We start from the raw sequence: 17,092 nt of genomic DNA, 5'->3' as shown, positions 1-17,092 counted from the left end.
CGCGCTGCATGGGCGTCTCTCTGAACCTTGTGGACGCAGAAAGTAGAATTTGAGTTTAAAGAATTGGTTGGATCGAAGTGTATTCTTGGAATACACTTACTTGCTTTCTTGACGTGGGTTAGATGAGAAGATCGACATCATGCTGTCGGTATGGTAAATACGCTTAGCTTAGCATAAAGACTGGAAATCCAAAGTCAACAAAATGAGTCTCTCATTATTTCTGAAGCGCAACAATTACTTCCTGGACTCTTGTCGTTACCATGATGTTGCCCGGCAACCAAGTGCGGACTCTCCTGGCTCCAGGAAAGGAAGTCGCCGCCTGGAAATAAAAGATAACACAGCACACTTGAGTTTTTGTACAGATTAAGCAAACACGATAAAACGTGTTGATTAGTGATCTTTAGAAGTGCTTGTAGGCGGATTCTTTTACTTTTTGGACAGAACCAGTAACCCCCCACCCCCACCATCTTATCTTACATTAGTTACAGACATGAGAGTGGTATCTATTTTATCTCTCCGCAAGAAAGTACATCGGCATATTTCCAAAAAGTCAAATGCATTTACACCAGTCCATTCACAGCATACATATACATGGCATTCAAATTAAAAAGTAGGATCTTTGTGTGCATGGTACGATATGATACTCTAGGTCCACCTAACGTACACGAACTAACGTAAGAACCGTTTAAATTGGAGAATTCTGTAACTCTACCATAACACTTCCCCAACTCTAATTTCATTCTAACCTTAACCTAGCCCTAGACTAATTTTAATTTTAAGGCGTATCTTCACATTAAGTGTGTGTGTGTGTGTGTGTGTGTGTGTGTGTATAAAGAAGCGACAGAGTGAGCACCAACGTGTACGAGTACAAGGCCCCAACGTGCTGCATGACTGAGTGAGACATCATAGAGGTCAATTGCATGTCCTGCTGTCAAAACATGAATCAACAGTCAGTGTTGATGATGAATCTTGACATGGGCATCATCTGCTCACACGCACACATATATGGATGCGTCAGTCAGAATGGACTGGTCCGGTCTGATGGCTGGCACGGTAATGGAAAAAGGAACACAGCCTGTAGCCATTTTGCTCCTCTGAGATCTACTGTAATGTCTGGCTACTGCAGTTACTGGCAACAGGACCCTAACTGGCTATATTACACTTTCTCTTCCTCTCTCTTTCACTTTGTTTCGCTATCCTCTTCTCTTCCTCTCTCTGGGTTTATTCTCTTCCTCTGTGCCCCCCCTCTCCCTCTCATTGTGTGTTGCTGCTTGTTTGTCAGATGATATATAGCAGGTGTAGCAGCAGTGTGGCTTTAGTTGGACCTCGGAGGATTCTAAAACTCTCTCTCCCTCTCCTCTCGTTCCCCCCCCCCCCCCACACACACCCACATGATGGTCTGTGGGCTCAGTGTAGCAGTGGCTGTAGCAGTGTTTCAGGTCTGTCGCTGGGATCAAACTGTGGCTTTATTGAATGAATAATCCACTGACCCAGGCATTGATCTTTCCATCTTTCTCTTTTTTTTATTTATTTTTATTCTCTGCTTCTCTTCCTCAGCAGCGCTGCAGTATCAGTCATCTTTTAGAAAGCAGCCCTGCCCAGAGTGTACTCCCTGTCATAATGATGAACTGCTTTTAACTAAAAGGGGAGCAAAGAAAAAGTTTGGCCCACGATAATGTGAATTTATGGATCAATAACATCAAATGGTTTTGAGCAGATGGGGTTTGCTAATTTAAAGATTTTAATTTTTATCTCTAATGTGTGTGTGTGTGTGTGTGTGTGTGTGTGTGTGTTTCTCCGTTTCAGGGACTTGGCGGTCATCGTGGCATCCATTGCGTACAACACCTGGTTCACCAAGCTGCACTGCAAAGACATGCGCATTGTAACTATCTTTAACTTTCTTTCTCTCTTCTAAACCTTCTTGCCAGATGTAACCCTACCAATCCATGTTTTTGTTTTCCTGTTATCCTGTCCGTTATCAGATTACATTTCTTTTATTCAAGACACTTTTTTTTATCTGCTCATTTGACAGACTGCATGCCGTCCAAATGTGTATAAATAAAGAGGTTTGAATGCATCATGTACAGAATGAAAATCAAGTTAAGAAAAGCAGCTTGAAAGAAGACAGTGAGTCAGCATAGTTTTATGTTCCTATTTAAGATGATGTGAATCTTTATTAAATATTCATAATATGCGTGAGTGGTATCCATTTAACATAAGGGGGTGAAAAACGTTAAACAAATAAATATTATTTGAAAGGTTAAACTTTATGAATTGATAATTTAAGACCCTCAAAATGTGGTTTTGAATTTTTAAAAACAAAGTTAAAAAAATGATTGTATTATTTAAAGGGAACATATCAAGAAAAAACTATTTGTCAGTGCTTGTATCTGGAGTGCATACCAACCCACAAACTGTGAAATAAGACGACCCAGTCAGTTATTTTTCCAGCTGCCTCGGTCAGAAAATATGATTCAACAAGCCATTCAGATTTGGCTTCCTCTTCATCTGTCACATGCAGGCGCTCATTAGAATATACGGGGTTTAAAGACACAGTGTATAGAATTTGGCGGCATCTCGTGGCGAGATTGCAGATTGCAACCAACTGAATATCCCTCCGCTCACCCCGCCCAAGACTGCAAGATATCTGTGTTTCTGTATTCCTTGTTTTCGCTGATCTCTTTTCGCCGAGCTGAATTGTGCAGGGCTCAGCTGAAAAAAGGTGACGACTATTGATTTTGGCAAGTATAGCAATATAATCCGATTTTTGACATTTGACACACGACGTAAGAAATATATAACAAATTAAGAGAGTAAACATTTTGACAAGTAACGATTAAAAGTAATAAATCTTCGTCAACTAAAACTGGGTTGTTAAAGGACTAAAATGAAAGACTAAAATAACTGCCAAAATGAACCCCGCTCATAGACTTCTATACATAGTTTATAGCTATTCATCTTAATTTACATAAGGCCAATTTAATAAATTACTACTTTCATGAAACTGCTTTGAAAGAGTAGAATCCGAAATCCATTAATCAGACTTTACCGATGCTGAAACACAATGTCACAAGTTGCTCCTGCATGTTGTTTTGTTTATCTGCAGGGGTCGGAGGTGGTGGACCAGGTCCTGCACACAGTCAGCAAATCCAACAGTCTGGAGGAGCTCACTCTGGAGAACGCAGGACTCAAATCGTAGGTTTCCTCTTTCCTGACATCTTCAGCCCGGCCTGTCACCTCTCTGTTAATCTAATTTCCTCTCATTCTCTTCTTCTCCTCACACCTTCGCCACTCTTAACACCCCTCCACCGCTCCTCTTTTGCCCTCTTTATAATGGCTCCAGTCTTTTCTCTCCCCTCTCCTTTTCTGCTTTGCTTGTACTCCCTCTTCTCACTTCCATGTCTCGTCTCACCTCTTCACCTCAGCTCATCTCAGCTCTCCTCTCCTCACCTCCTCTGCTCTGCTGTCTTAACCTTTGCAATTCTGTCTCGGCTCCTTTTTCCTCTCTCACACCTCTCTTAACCTCCACCCTTTCATCCAATAAAGGTCCCTCCTGTCTGCCCGTGGCAGCACTGTTATTTGTCCCACCGAAACATTAGAGAACATTTTGGGCTTCACCTGGCAAGACTTTTCACCTTCTATGCATGGCTAGTATCATTTAGCAGAGCAGTTTCCTTTATTAAGTAATAATTGAGATGAATTGGCTGCCTGGAGGCAACGTGATTTACTGCAGCATAATGATGAGGTTACCACATTTTTATACTTTCCCTGTGTAAAATCATTTCCCATACAGAGGGCAATGTTTCATTAGAGGCTCTCCACAAACACTGCACCAAAACGCTCACAGCGAAATAAAAGAACCAAAACACTACATAAGATGCTCTGCACAGTGACTGGTGACTTGCCATGTCATTGTGTATTCTGTGATTTAAGCACAGCACAGTAAGAATTCTTTTTTTTTTTTGTTTCGCATTCATAAGCATTTTATTCCTTCACTTGTTTACAAGTGCAGAAGAAAGTAGGGCCGTACTGAATGTCTTGTTTTTAAAAATATATATATTTATTTTGAAGCCTCTGTTGAGGTTTTCCAATGAAGCTTTGAATGTCTGTCGACATATCTTAGGATTTCTTCACCCTTAAAAAAAGAAAATGTTTTTTTGTTTGTTATTGTGGTTATATAAATGTCATTTATGGTGCTGTTAAATGTGTGCGTGCCTCCCTTTGTGTGCAGCAAGTGGGAGACTTTTTTGACCACAGTGAAAATGTGTTTTTTTTTTTTTTTAAACGGCAACAAATATAAATTGAAGCAGATTATTTGGTTGGTCAGACTTTTGTACATATTGGAAATGTTCGGATCACAAGAGTCGGAAACGATCCTTCGCAGCCAACACTGGAATCTCATTCTACAAATGGCAAAATACTAATAATATTAGTGAAGCCTGATCTTTATCTGCAACTGTGCAGAAGTACCGGCTTCAAACACAATGAGTAGACATGCAAGAAATGACATTAAAATGTTGATTTACAAAGTGAATGTCAACGTTATGCTTCAAACTATTCGGTACAGCCCCAAAACATTTAGTTATTACTAATCCTGACCGCACATGCTCAAGCTTGGAGATTTAGTTGAAGTGAAGCGGGAGTCCAACCAAATAAATCTTTCAACTACAGTAACTAAAAATTTAGCAGCTAGCAAAATTATTTTTTTATATTTATATCTGGGAAAAATCTAAAAATAACAAAACTTTGATATTTCATATATCATTTCAGTCAGCACCCAAAATATGTTTTTTTTCAAAACACTATGCTTTTTGAGTTTCACTTGGTGATGACAATAATCATTACACAAGGCCACATTGAAGCATATCAATATAAACCGTTATTAATGCGCATTGTGCTCTTAATAACAAGTTGACTGAGTGTTCGTCTTAGATCAACTTCTTATGCATTCTCCCTTCTGCAGCACAAACTTACTTCAGTTCAAACATTTCTGCTCGAGTTGTTATGGTGAAACATCCCCAGTTGCATTGAGTTGAATCAGGGAAATGTATCTGGTGGACTTTCTCGATCTTTAAAACCCAGCATTGAATTAGCAATTTTAACAAAAAAATATAAATGTTCCTTTTTTTAACGGTTTGTCTGCAGGGATTTTCCGCAGAAGATGGCGTCAGCGCTGTCGGAGAACCCCGCCTCTGTGATTCACTCTCTGAACCTCGCTCACAACACGCTAGACAACCAAGGTACCGGCCTGGACTCTGTGAACTCTCAGCCCCCCCCCCCACCCACTCCTACTGCTGTGTCTCTCGGGGCGCAACTGATTGTTCTTTTGCTCTTACTTCGCCGCCGCTTTTGTTCGCTCTCAAAGAAATCAAAATCAATTTCTCCTCACAGAAGTCCCATTTTCTGTTTCTCCCTGTTTAACGCTCATCTATCTTTCATGCTATATGTCTGAGTGGTCCTCCTCTTTAGAGGCATGCTTTTATTTTTACAGTCTCGCCCATAACACACCTATTATGGTTATTCCACACATACATACACACACACACGCACGCACGCATACTTCCACTCGCTTCAATACATTTGTTGTGCTCACCTCCCTGTATGTATATATATGTGTGTGTGTGTGTGTGTGTGTGTGTGTGTGTGTGTGTGTGTGTGTGTGTGTGTGTATATTGACAGTATGCAGACTTACTTTAAGTACTGCAGCCCTTAACCACAATCACAATAATGTCCACAATCACAGTAAAAAATGACCTTCAGTGCAGCGTACAATGGTTGCCACGTTCTTTTATACCTTGAATGCCAGTAAGAGTTCTGTACACACACATTTCTGCGGGAACCAGGAAACTAGGTTCGGCGCTACAAAAAAGCATTCTATTTTTAATACAGCCAAGCCTTCCATACTATTATAATATTCATGGCTGCAGTGTCTTTAATCGAATTGCTGAGCTGAAACTAGGTGTTATGTAATGTGGCTTGTTTTTTATATGGGTTGGTTTCTGCGCTGAGTATGTGGGAGAAAGTGAGATTGTCAAGTATGTTGGAGATGCTTCTTTTCGCTGTAGTACACTTGTGGGTATAGCTATGTATATGTTTGGAGGGGGTGTGTTGAGAGAGGTCGTATTTTAGCTCCATGTTGTTTGGCAGAGCTCTGTTTGGGCTCATAACTCTGAACGTGGATGGCTGTGCGTTAGAGCTGCAACGACTAATCGATGAATCGATCGACTCTTTTGATAATCAATTTATCGTTAAAGTAATTATTCATGCAAAAAATGGCAGAAAATGCCTTTTTTAGCCTCTCAAATATGGAGATTTCCTGCTTTTCTCTGTTTTTATATCATATTAAATTCATTATTTTGGGTTTTGTACAAACAAACGAGACATTTAAAGACATCACCTTTTGACTTTGACAAACGGGGATGGACTTTTTTCATTATTCTGACATTTTATAGAACAAACGATTTAATCTAGAAAAACGTCGGCAGATAAATCGATAATGAACATTATTTGTTAGTTGCAGCCCTGGTGTTGAATTTCTGCATTTATATAAATAAATCATTCTTCAAAACGGATGCCGATTTTCTTTATAGTCGATCAACAAACAAACAAATAGTTGTTTTGGCTCTAGATGTGTGTGTTTTTGTGATTAAATGAGGCTTTTATCTTCCCCCCCCTGCTCAAACCAGGAGTCTCCAACCTGATTCAACAAGTGTGTCGCCTCAACAAGGGTCTGCGCCTCCTCAATCTCTCCAAGACGTCCCTTTCCTCCAAGGGTAGGTATGCTCCTCCGAGACGCAGCAGCTGGCTGAAAGCTTTCTGTGAATCTGGCTGTGAAGCCTCAGACGCAGTTGTATTGGGGCTTTACTCTCATAGATGAACAGACCCGTGCAGTATGAGCCATCTACTGAATTAATCTCCTTAAACTCCTCGGTAGGCATTAGTGCAGCGTCCCAATTCTATTGCTTTTATCCCAGACAATACTACTATCCGCTAGTAGCCGATTCAAAAGGATCATATGTAAATCCTATACATTAATGGCCGGATCGTAGAAGCATTTTTGGTCATTATAGCGTATTTTGATCTCATTTATGGGTAGTGATGATCTCTGAATTATCTTACTATTACTCTTTAGTTTAAACATGATTTTATTCACAGAGGGACGGCTAGCTAAAGAGGTTTAAAAAAAGAGAAAGTGAAAGCTCGCTTGTGCCATCGCCTTTGCTGACTTTATGCGAGTCATTCTTCCCTAGCTATTGTGTGTAATTGAAAAATATCCTTTCTGGTGAACTGACATCTGGTGATTGACTTTGTTATCCAACACATCTGAATGAGGAAGTCGCTACTTCTAATGATTGTGGAGGAGATAAAAAAAACCAAACAGCTGAACTCTGGCTAAAGCTAACTAGCATAGCTATGATTTGGTGTTTTTAAGCTTTTGTTTTTTGTTAAAATGGACAAGAAAACCTAAAAGAGCACATTTAGCTTCAGCCAGCTTTTTAGTTTATTCTTGGTAATAGTTATAATGTGTTATAATTTGCTTTATAGCACTGTATAATTAGAGTTGTAAACACTCTTAAATGTGCTTTTATAACAATAATCCTAATTCATTCAAGCATTCATTATAAAGCATAATATAACGACTTATAAGGTCAAGTATAACTATAGTTCATAATTGCTGGTCACACAGTGAAATCAAGTTTTAACTATATCAGTCATAGTGTATTATAACTATATTACATTACAGGTCATTTAGCGGACGCCGTTATCCAGAGCGACTTACAGTGAGCAACTCGGGGTTAAGGGCCTTGCTCAGGGGCACAATGGTGGCATTGAGCTCACGACCTTCTGGTTTGTAAGGCGTATCCACCAGGCCACCCCTATATCAGTCATCGTGTATTATAACTATATATAATTCCCATAGTTGTATTATATTATACATTATAATATTTTAAAAAATACCATATAATGCATTATAATCTATATGCAGTACAATAATATGACACATGAGTATGTTTATGCTTCATTATAGACGTGAGCATCATAGACCACGTAATCACATTTTCCCCTTGCATTCTGGGAAGGAGTAGCAGCAATCTGCTCTTTTTAGATTCTATGGCATTATTTTGTGGTCTGAAATAACCAGCCCCAAAATTGGGTTATTACGTCCTTTCCATTTGTTGCACGGTTTGCTCGCCAGCTTGAAAGCTGAACCATTGTTTTCCCCAACTCTTCTGCTTCTGTAGAATCCGCTCGCTGCCTTTTCATTGAAGCCATCACGACTGAGGAGGAGTTGAAAGTATTTATAAGGGCTGAGAGTTGTGTACATGCCGCAGACATAGTGCACCCTATGAATGGGAAAACCACACTGGGTGCGATCTTAACAGACGGGTTGACACAGTGATTCAGGGGGAATGCAGTGATGGTGCTGACCTTGAATGGTGGGTGGAGGTATGACTTTGCAGGGGCTGAGCTTTTTATTTTTTGTTGAATATTTATAGATCTCTCTTCCCCCTCCTTCCCTCCGTCTCTAAAACGCCAACACATATGCTGACGCGAGCACGTGCACACACTAAGGCCTCTCACACTCACACACACACACACATACACACACACACACTAAGGCCTCTCACACACACACACACTAAGGCCTCTCACACTCACACACACACACACACACACACACACTAAGGCCTCTCACACTCACACACACACACACACACACACACACACTAAGGCCTCTCACACTCACACACACACACACATACACACACACACACTAAGGCCTCTCACACACACACACACTAAGGCCTCTCACACTCACACTCACACACACACACACACACACACACACACACACACACACACACTAAGGCCTCTCACACACACACGCATCGTCTCTGAGATGTGATCAGACATGCTAATAGGCAGACATCTTACGCATGCTCTCACACACTTGCTCTCACACACTTGACATTGACACATAAACCGGATGGCTTCTTAAAGTCCCATGGCTAGATGAGGGAGGGGGGATTAGACACCCTGTCCCCTCTTCCCCTCATTTGGCTCCTAATCGCTACAAATTAGGGATGAAGAGCTTAGCGCCTTGCCAGCTTCAGTGCAGCACATGCACTAGCCGGCCTCCCCAATGCTTAAGAACAGCAGACATTTAGTCCCTACAACTTCCTGCCGCAAATAGATTAATGATGGTTGTAGACTGTTTTTTATTTGTTGCAGCTGCTCGATATTTCTCCCGTGTTGTTATTGTGTCTATATTTAATCCTCAACTTGCCATGGCGTGCTGTGCTTTGCATCAGTCTTGCACAGTGAGGATTTTAATGAGGGCTTCCATCGGGCCTGTGGGTGTAATTGTGTAGTGATCTGATTTTGAAAGAATGATTTTCTGTTGTTTTGGCTTTCAGGGTACACTTGGATACGGGGGGGAAAAAGTGACTGGCTTCCTCCGAAAGCCCTTTTGATACTCGCCTGCCATCGGAGCTCACTAGTGTGCTTAATTATTTTGTTTTGCCACATCGCTTGCTCACCCTCTTTCATTATGTGGTTTTGTATTCATTAGTTGCTAATAAGTCACGTCCAGGGCATTAAATTGGCCCATTGGAGGGAAAAAAGTATCATTATAAGATCATTAAATGTCTAAGGGATGCATATAACTTGATTATACAAATTCCTTTTCCGTTCTCCTCCATCTCTCCCTCTCTATCCTCCCCCCCCCCCCCCTCATTAGGTGTGGTTACTCTGTCCCAGGCGTTGTGTTTAAGTGACGACTACTCCAATTCCCTGCTGCATCTGGACCTCAGCAAAAACCCCGGGGTTCTGTCTGGAGAGGACGCCACAGTGAGGGACACGCACACAAACACCTGTGTTACTAACTGTGTGAAAACGCTTATAAAGAAAATATGTTTTGAGGTTGTCGCATTTAGTTTTTCGCATGCTTCAAAGTGTCTGGGTAAAAAAACGCCTCAACAAATAAATCATGACTTACATGAAGCATGTTCCAAGTCCATGCTGCAGACGAACCATCAGATCTGTGTGGGGCGATGAGGAGACTGTAACCTTCCTCAAACGAATACATGGACCCAAGAGAAATACTATAAATCTACATGCTTCCATCTTGTTTTTTTACAAGGTTTTTATATCTTTGAGGTTCGATTGGCGCACTATAAAATAGGTTTGTGGCACCCGACTGGAGAATTTGCACCACCAACGGTTTTTCTTGATGAACCAACTCCTTATTCTTGCACATCAGGAGTGTTTAGAAACATTTGGATGGAAACCCTACTGTTTAACATTTTAATCAAGTGGAATTTAATGTGGCAGCAGAAAAAGACCCTTTTAATATCAAAGTTAAAACCGATTGCCTACAAAATAATCTAAATGAATTACAAATAGAAAATGGTTGCACAAGTATTGACCTCCTTCTTTATTGCAACACTGCTCGAGCTCTGTCAGGTTGCTCGGGGGATTGTGAGTGAACAGCATTTTCAAATCAATCCACACATTCTGTATTAGGTTGAGATGTGAACTCGGCCACCGCAGGACATTACCTTTGTAGTTTGTTACCTGTGTAGCTTTGGCTTTATGCTGGTTTTGCTGGAAAACAAAGTAACAATGTTTTCCTTTCGTCCAGGATATCTGTGTTTCATTTTACTCTCTCAAACCTTCCTGTACCTGCAGAGTCGAGCATCTCCTCGGCATGATGCAGCCACCACCACGCTTCACACTGGTGATGCTACATTATGTTTATGATGATGTGATGGATAAAAAGCTCTCATCAGACCACCGAACCCTCAGCTGAGAGAGCAGTGTTCGTTTCTTATAAAGAAAACTACGACGGAATATGTTTGTCTGCAAACTTTTGTCGTTGTCTCAGTACTCAGTCCTGACAATCGTGCCTAAAATGCAAAACGTTTGCAGGTCGGTTCAGGTTCTGGTGGTTGGGACGTGCAGAGTGACTCTCATAACGGGCGAGGTGAGCGCGACTGACCCGCAGTCACTAATGAGCAAAGTCAAGAGGACTCTGAGTAGCAAAGCTGCACTCTTAATAATTAAACGTGTGTTTTTCATCAGATAATTAAAATCTTCTGTGAAAGAATGTGACTAAAATATGTTTGGGTTCATCTGAAATGTTCAATATAATCTGATGGAAAAGGACAGTCGACACAGGATTAAGACTAAATAAAGAAGATTCGAGAGAAAACATTTTGACTAAAAGTTGAAGAAAATGTAATCATTTTCAATAAAACTATGAAGAATAAAAATGACTAAAATGGGACAAACTAATAAACATTTTCTTCATAAGACTAAAACTAAATCTAAAATACCTTCCGACTGCAGCCGAGATGTCCTGGGAGTTGTTTTCGGAGCTTCCTCTTTGCCTCTCTCCCGTAAAGCTGCGACAGGTCAAGCTCCCGGCAAACTGTCTCTCCACTCTGAGCCTCTGAAGCTCGCAGCACCTTCAGGCCGTCCGTTAGTGGCCGTCCTCTCTGGTCTACTTCCACACTCAAAAAAAAGTTTCTCAGTTCTGTGCCCGACTCCTTCCATTTCTTAATTATTGATTCAACTTCGCTCCCAGGGATGTTCAGGGGGGATTCTTATGGAAACAAGGTTTTACATACATCTGTAATTAATTAAGATGACTTTGCAGAGGTCTGTTTTTTTACTTTGACATGAAAGAGTCTTTTTCTGTTGAACAGTGTCAAAAAAAGACACATTTAAAGCTTCTATCAATAAAACATCCAAAGGGGATGAATACTTTCTAATCGAGTATGAATGTATGCATGTATATTTCTGATATTCATTCTCTAAAAGACGGTGTTGTTCCTCCTGTGCAGAACCTGTACCTGTTCCTGGCCCAGCCCAACTGCCTGGTGCACTTGGACCTGTCTGGGACAGACTGCACCGTGGACTCGGTTAGTACTCAGCGTCTATGTAGCAGTTAATATCCAGACATCGCCGTCCGACTTCATCTCTAGGATGGGATTCGGGCCAAGCAACAGAAGGGGGGGGGAAGCGTCCTGAATACAAATCGCCCACCACACAAAAACAATGTTACCTCAGACGGCTCACAGTCTGTCTTAAAGCTCCTCTGTGCATAATGCTTTTAGTGATTCTGAAAGCTCTTAGAACGCACTACAATAGAAACATATAGCCTCTTATGAATTAAACAGGACATTGTATGAGTAGCGTACAGGAGCTGTTGTTCCAGTACGCTTGTCACTTCAGAGAGATGACTTTGTCTGTGTTGTTACTGTGTCTAAATTTAGCGCGTGCGCCAGTGTGACAAAACGGTGTCTTGCAGCATTAGCAGGAACACGCTCACAGCTGAAAGGATGACGGAGCTTTCTCTCCCAAAGAGTTCAGTGACCACGCTTGGATGGCCTGCCCCTGCTGGATACCACTGACATGGCAGTTCTTCCCGAACTCACTGTGAATAGACGAGACTCGGGTGGGGAAAGAAATGTTGTACGTTCCAGCTGCACTCGGGATGTTTTCAGTCCTCCGTGTCCCTCTGGAAGATGTAAAAGGCTCGTGAGGAGTTGCCGGCTCACATTTGTTTGTTGAAATCCCGTCGTTGTCGCTGCTGCTGCTGCTTTGTCAGTGTTGTGCTGCTGCTGACAGGATGACGAGCAGCAGGGACACGCAAGAGTGGTTAGAACGAACACAGATATCTGATTTCATTGTGTTCTGTGCTGCTGGGAGTTGATAGGTCAGAGTCGGCCAGAGATTTACTCTGAGCGCTGCTGTTGCTCAGTGACACCTCAGCACGGCGCTGCACTCCGTATACTGCCGTGATGCGTCGTCATATTGCACATCAAGCATATTTGCTGGTCTGCAGGTTTTAGACCAACACTTTCGCCTCCTTGCAGTGGTGGAATGTCATGTAAGAACATTTGCTCAACGACTTTAGTAAACTTGAATATTTACTACTACTCCACTACATTTTTAAAAAGACATTGCGTCCGTTTTACTCAATTTTTGTCTGAAATCAACTCTTCCTAATTCCACTTCTCGTTCATTCTCTCGTTTCAAGATACATAAATGAAAAAAACCCACCTTAAATTACATTTTTTTTAGGAACCTCAGTCACACACGTTGAGTTTCTTGAGACTCACAATGAAAGCCACCAGGTGCTGTGAACTAGCAGCAGTAGGACATGTTCAGGTTGCATTAGCAGTCATTTGATACAGTTCTGATACAGCTGTGGAAGAGCTAACAGTAAGGCTGATTTTGAATGAAATAAGAATACAAAAAGTAATGTTGCTGTGAAGGAAATTGTAATCCTGCTTAGAAATGGCAGACACTGCCACAAGCCATGAAAACTACCATATAAAGAGGTAATTACAGAATGTAAATGCATTAAATGAGTATTTCCTGAAAGTTTCAGATTCTAAATATTGAAAAACAAGGTTTGATTTAATGACAATTTTAAGGATTAGAAGTTTAAACTGCCTTATGCTTTATAAAATAGGTAAAAACATCTCCACGTCCACCAGCTACAACATGAATGCCGCTCACACATGAAGGCAACAGTGGTAATAAAACTAATGTGTGTAGAATGCTTAGAGGAGCCATTCTGTACGAGAACTTTTACTACTTAACTTTTACTTGCACAAGAGTTTGAATGCTGAAGTTTTACCTGTAATGGACATTTTTAAGTTATTGCATTAATACTTTTTCTTAAGTTTAAGGATCCGAATACTTCTGATACTTCCACCCTTGGTTTTTAATGACCACAATGCCTTGCACTTTATGAGCAGGCAGCTTGTCAGGCAGGAATCTGTTTCAGGAAGGAATGTGGGCCATCAATTTAGTGAATTATGTGCATGAGTGGAAGTCATTGCATCTATACTGCTTTATTTGCAAGTTCTCAAAGTTTTGTCTCCACCTCTTTAAAAATCCCCTTGAGACTTAAGGAGTGCTCTCTGTGATAACGGCTTCATGTCCTGTTTTGCTAATTGTCATTTATCCTGTCTCGAGAAACTGTCTGAGGGAGAATTTGTCTTTTTTAGTGTTGGCCTGTTGGATTGAATTATTAATAAGTTCCTGTTTTAATCTGCGTTGATGCACCGACAAGGGTCGATTAGTCAATTTGCGTGATGGATCGCACTGCCAGGGAAAAGTGGATTTGTGCGATAGTTTAACCTCTCGCAAGCGATGGGACGCTCCGACAGTCTTGCAAGAAATTGGGTTTTGATGCCGATCATATTTGCCTGTCTTACAAACACACGTATATCATCTTTATTTCAAGATTAATTGGGTCACAGATTCCTGTATATTCATTTTTGGTACTTTCCGGTGCCCTGTAGTTTGAAAGTGAGCAATACTTTGACAAGATGAGAGTCTGATTGGACGTGCACTGTGATGGATGGTAGACGAATGGCTGCATGATGTCACGTTGATCATATGAGCAGGTAAACTTTACGTGACCCAACATAATTAATTGCCTACACACGGGCCCAGTATTTTCTATTTGTTTTTATGTAATGTGAAACTTGACATTTGATGAATATTCAGTATTACAAATTTAATTTGCTGCTATGGTTTCAGCTTGATTGTGATTCGGTGTAATACAATTACTCTTATTGCCCATTTTGGTCCTGCTATCAAGGAATTCATAGACCTTCTCAGACAGATGAGCACTTTCCGTACACACTTTGGAATAATGGTAGAAACTGCTGTCTGCTGTATTTAACTGCTGCTGGCGCGACGGGGCATTAACCCTGAAATGTGCAGAAACATAAACATTTCCAACTATTGGGGTCTAAATAACGCCTTATTTCTCATTTTTTATTTCCCAATATTGGTAAAAAATTTCTGTCTTTTTTTTTTGTTTTTTTTAAGCTTTATTTAATCGTTGCAAAGCTCAACAGCTCAATATGTGGCAGTGTTGGTCTTTTTGTCTTTTCCTCCAGCGCCACCATGCGGTTGACATCTGTCATGTTCCCCTCGGGATGAACTGGACTCACTTTGAAATGTTTGACCTGATGATGGCGCTTCAGGAAAAGTTAAGGGTTCACCGATCTGTCCATTACTTCGGTACATGACCAAAATACTGATGATGTTCCCATCAGCCTCAGCTGTACTTTGTGCTTACATGCTAAACTAAAACTGGCGCCCACAGGTGAGTAAATACCTGCTTAGCATCAGCATATATCAACATGACGTGTGCTGAAGTGCTGCAGCCTGTTTGAGGAATGCCACGTCTGACCACTGCATACAGCTGATCCCGAAATGTATTCATCAAGTCGATGACCACCTGATTCAAATCCCTCCCATCACCGTTTCTCCCCGAGACTGAGACGTCACAATTCAGACTCTCGGACAAAATAATTTTTTTAGTTGAAATGCCTCGCTCACACAGTAACAATGTGGCATCTCAGTTAGAACTCACAGCAGATAATAAGCAAAGCCGTCACGACAAATATGTGTGTGCGGCTGTTTTTTTACCTGAAAGTGCTATTTCAGAGAATATGACATGCTGCCGTGTTCCTCAGCGCTCGCATGCTAGATGCTCATTACACTTCTGTGTGTGTGGTCGTATGAACTTATTGTCCCAGGTTGCATCATGTTGTATAAACCCTAACCATATGGCACGGAAAAGGATCAAATAAATCCTAAAACAAATTGCCAAGACTGCTTTGTCCTGATTTGACCAGCGGTAACGTCTCATTTGTTCTGCTCCATTTTGTTTTATTTTTTTTCACGCACCAATTTGCAGAGTCAGGCTTCTACGAAAAATCTATTATTCAATGCCATCTATAACGCTAGTATGACACATTAAGAGCCATTTTTATTGAAGAGGCTTCTGGCAAGAAAGAAATACAGTACGGCCGCATCACTTTAGTGTGTTCAAATTGCATTTGTGTCAGCTTTAATCTGTGCTATACTCATTTGTGTAGTGTTCCAGAGCCAAAAGAACTGTTACACAACACACTCGCATTCGCTGTAAAGAGCACACTGCAACCCATTTTTGATCCCTCTGTCTTTCTGTTTCTCTGCCAGTTGTTTGGGGCCTTGCTGCGAGGCTGCTGTGCTGACCTCTCCTACCTGAACCTGTCCAAGAACTCCTTCTCTCACAGGTAGGCGTTCTCCTCCACTGTAAATCCCTGTTGTTGTTGTTGTAGAAAAAAACCCACTTGTTTCCTTCTTCTGACTCAGCCAAACAGCTCTGGAGGAATTCCATTCAGGAGGCGCGGAGCAGAGCGAGCATCCTCATTTATTTTCTGCTGTAGATCAGTGTTTGGCCCTGGACCTCACTCATGTAATTAGCGCACACGCTCGGCTCGCCCCCTTAATTTGTCCCGGCTCACTACGCATACATACTGTGTGTGCAGAATGTGCTCCCGTCTGTCTTCAATGTACACATGTCTCTGTTTGCTAACAAGTTTGCCATCTGTCAAGCACTTGTTTGCATGCCCACAAGTCTTTTGTCTTTTTGTGCGAGCTACAAAATATATGTGTGGGTGTACGCGTGTGTCTTTTCTTTTCTACCAAGCTAGCAGGCATTAGCGGCTCCGGTACTCATCATGTCGTCTCCCCCAGGAGCCCAGGAGCTCCCCTGCTCAGCATATTACATTACAGAATTACTGAGGACGAAGTTGGTTGAAAAATGAGACTAATTTTAAACAGGAATTATTGTTCCAATCCCCAGGCTCCCACGCCTGCATTTCTCTTTCTCTCTCCCCGTCTCTTTTTATTTGTATCGACTTTCAGTCAATATTTTACTTTTCGCACCGGTCTGTTGCACCGCTTCTTCTTCTTCTTCTTCTTTCTTCGTATATGTCTATGATGTGACTTCATGCTCTTGCCCACACAACTCTCTGATAGGAAGATGAATTTTCCAGCGTTCCACACTTGATCCATCGTCTCTGTCTGTTTATTTCTTTTTTTTCATCTTTCCCTTTCCATGGCTGTTTTCTCCCCACTTATCCCTCTCTCCTTGCTTACTGCCTCCCCCACTCTATTACCCTCTTTACTTCTTTTTCTCCCCAATTTCCTCCCTCCTCACTCTCCGCTTATATATTCTCCTCTTCCTCTCTTCCTTATCACTCCTCTTCCCTCTTTCATCCCCTTT

At 41.4% G+C, this 17,092-nt stretch overlaps 1 protein-coding gene across 5 annotated transcripts in view; it reads left to right on the top strand.

Moving 5' to 3' along the window:
- carmil3 (capping protein regulator and myosin 1 linker 3) overlaps positions 1-17,092 on the top strand; it is an 84,454-nt gene that overhangs the window by 28,021 nt on the left and 39,341 nt on the right. For all 5 annotated transcript variants that reach the window (XM_029453629.1, XM_029453630.1, XM_029453633.1 and 2 more), the window contains exons 10-16: positions 1,807-1,882; positions 3,107-3,195; positions 5,146-5,240; positions 6,687-6,773; positions 9,743-9,852; positions 11,850-11,927; positions 16,021-16,097. In XM_029453629.1, coding sequence (XP_029309489.1) covers positions 1,807-1,882; positions 3,107-3,195; positions 5,146-5,240; positions 6,687-6,773; positions 9,743-9,852; positions 11,850-11,927; positions 16,021-16,097 — 612 coding nt within the window. The remainder of the gene's footprint in view (positions 1-1,806; positions 1,883-3,106; positions 3,196-5,145; positions 5,241-6,686; positions 6,774-9,742; positions 9,853-11,849; positions 11,928-16,020; positions 16,098-17,092) is intronic.

The sequence above is a fragment of the Cottoperca gobio genome, chromosome 17, assembly GCF_900634415.1.
Source record: "Cottoperca gobio chromosome 17, fCotGob3.1, whole genome shotgun sequence".
In the NCBI taxonomy this organism is placed as follows: Eukaryota; Metazoa; Chordata; class Actinopteri; order Perciformes; family Bovichtidae; genus Cottoperca; species Cottoperca gobio.
Note: the sequence above shows the minus strand (reverse complement) of the source record. Positions and strands in the feature narration are given on the sequence as shown.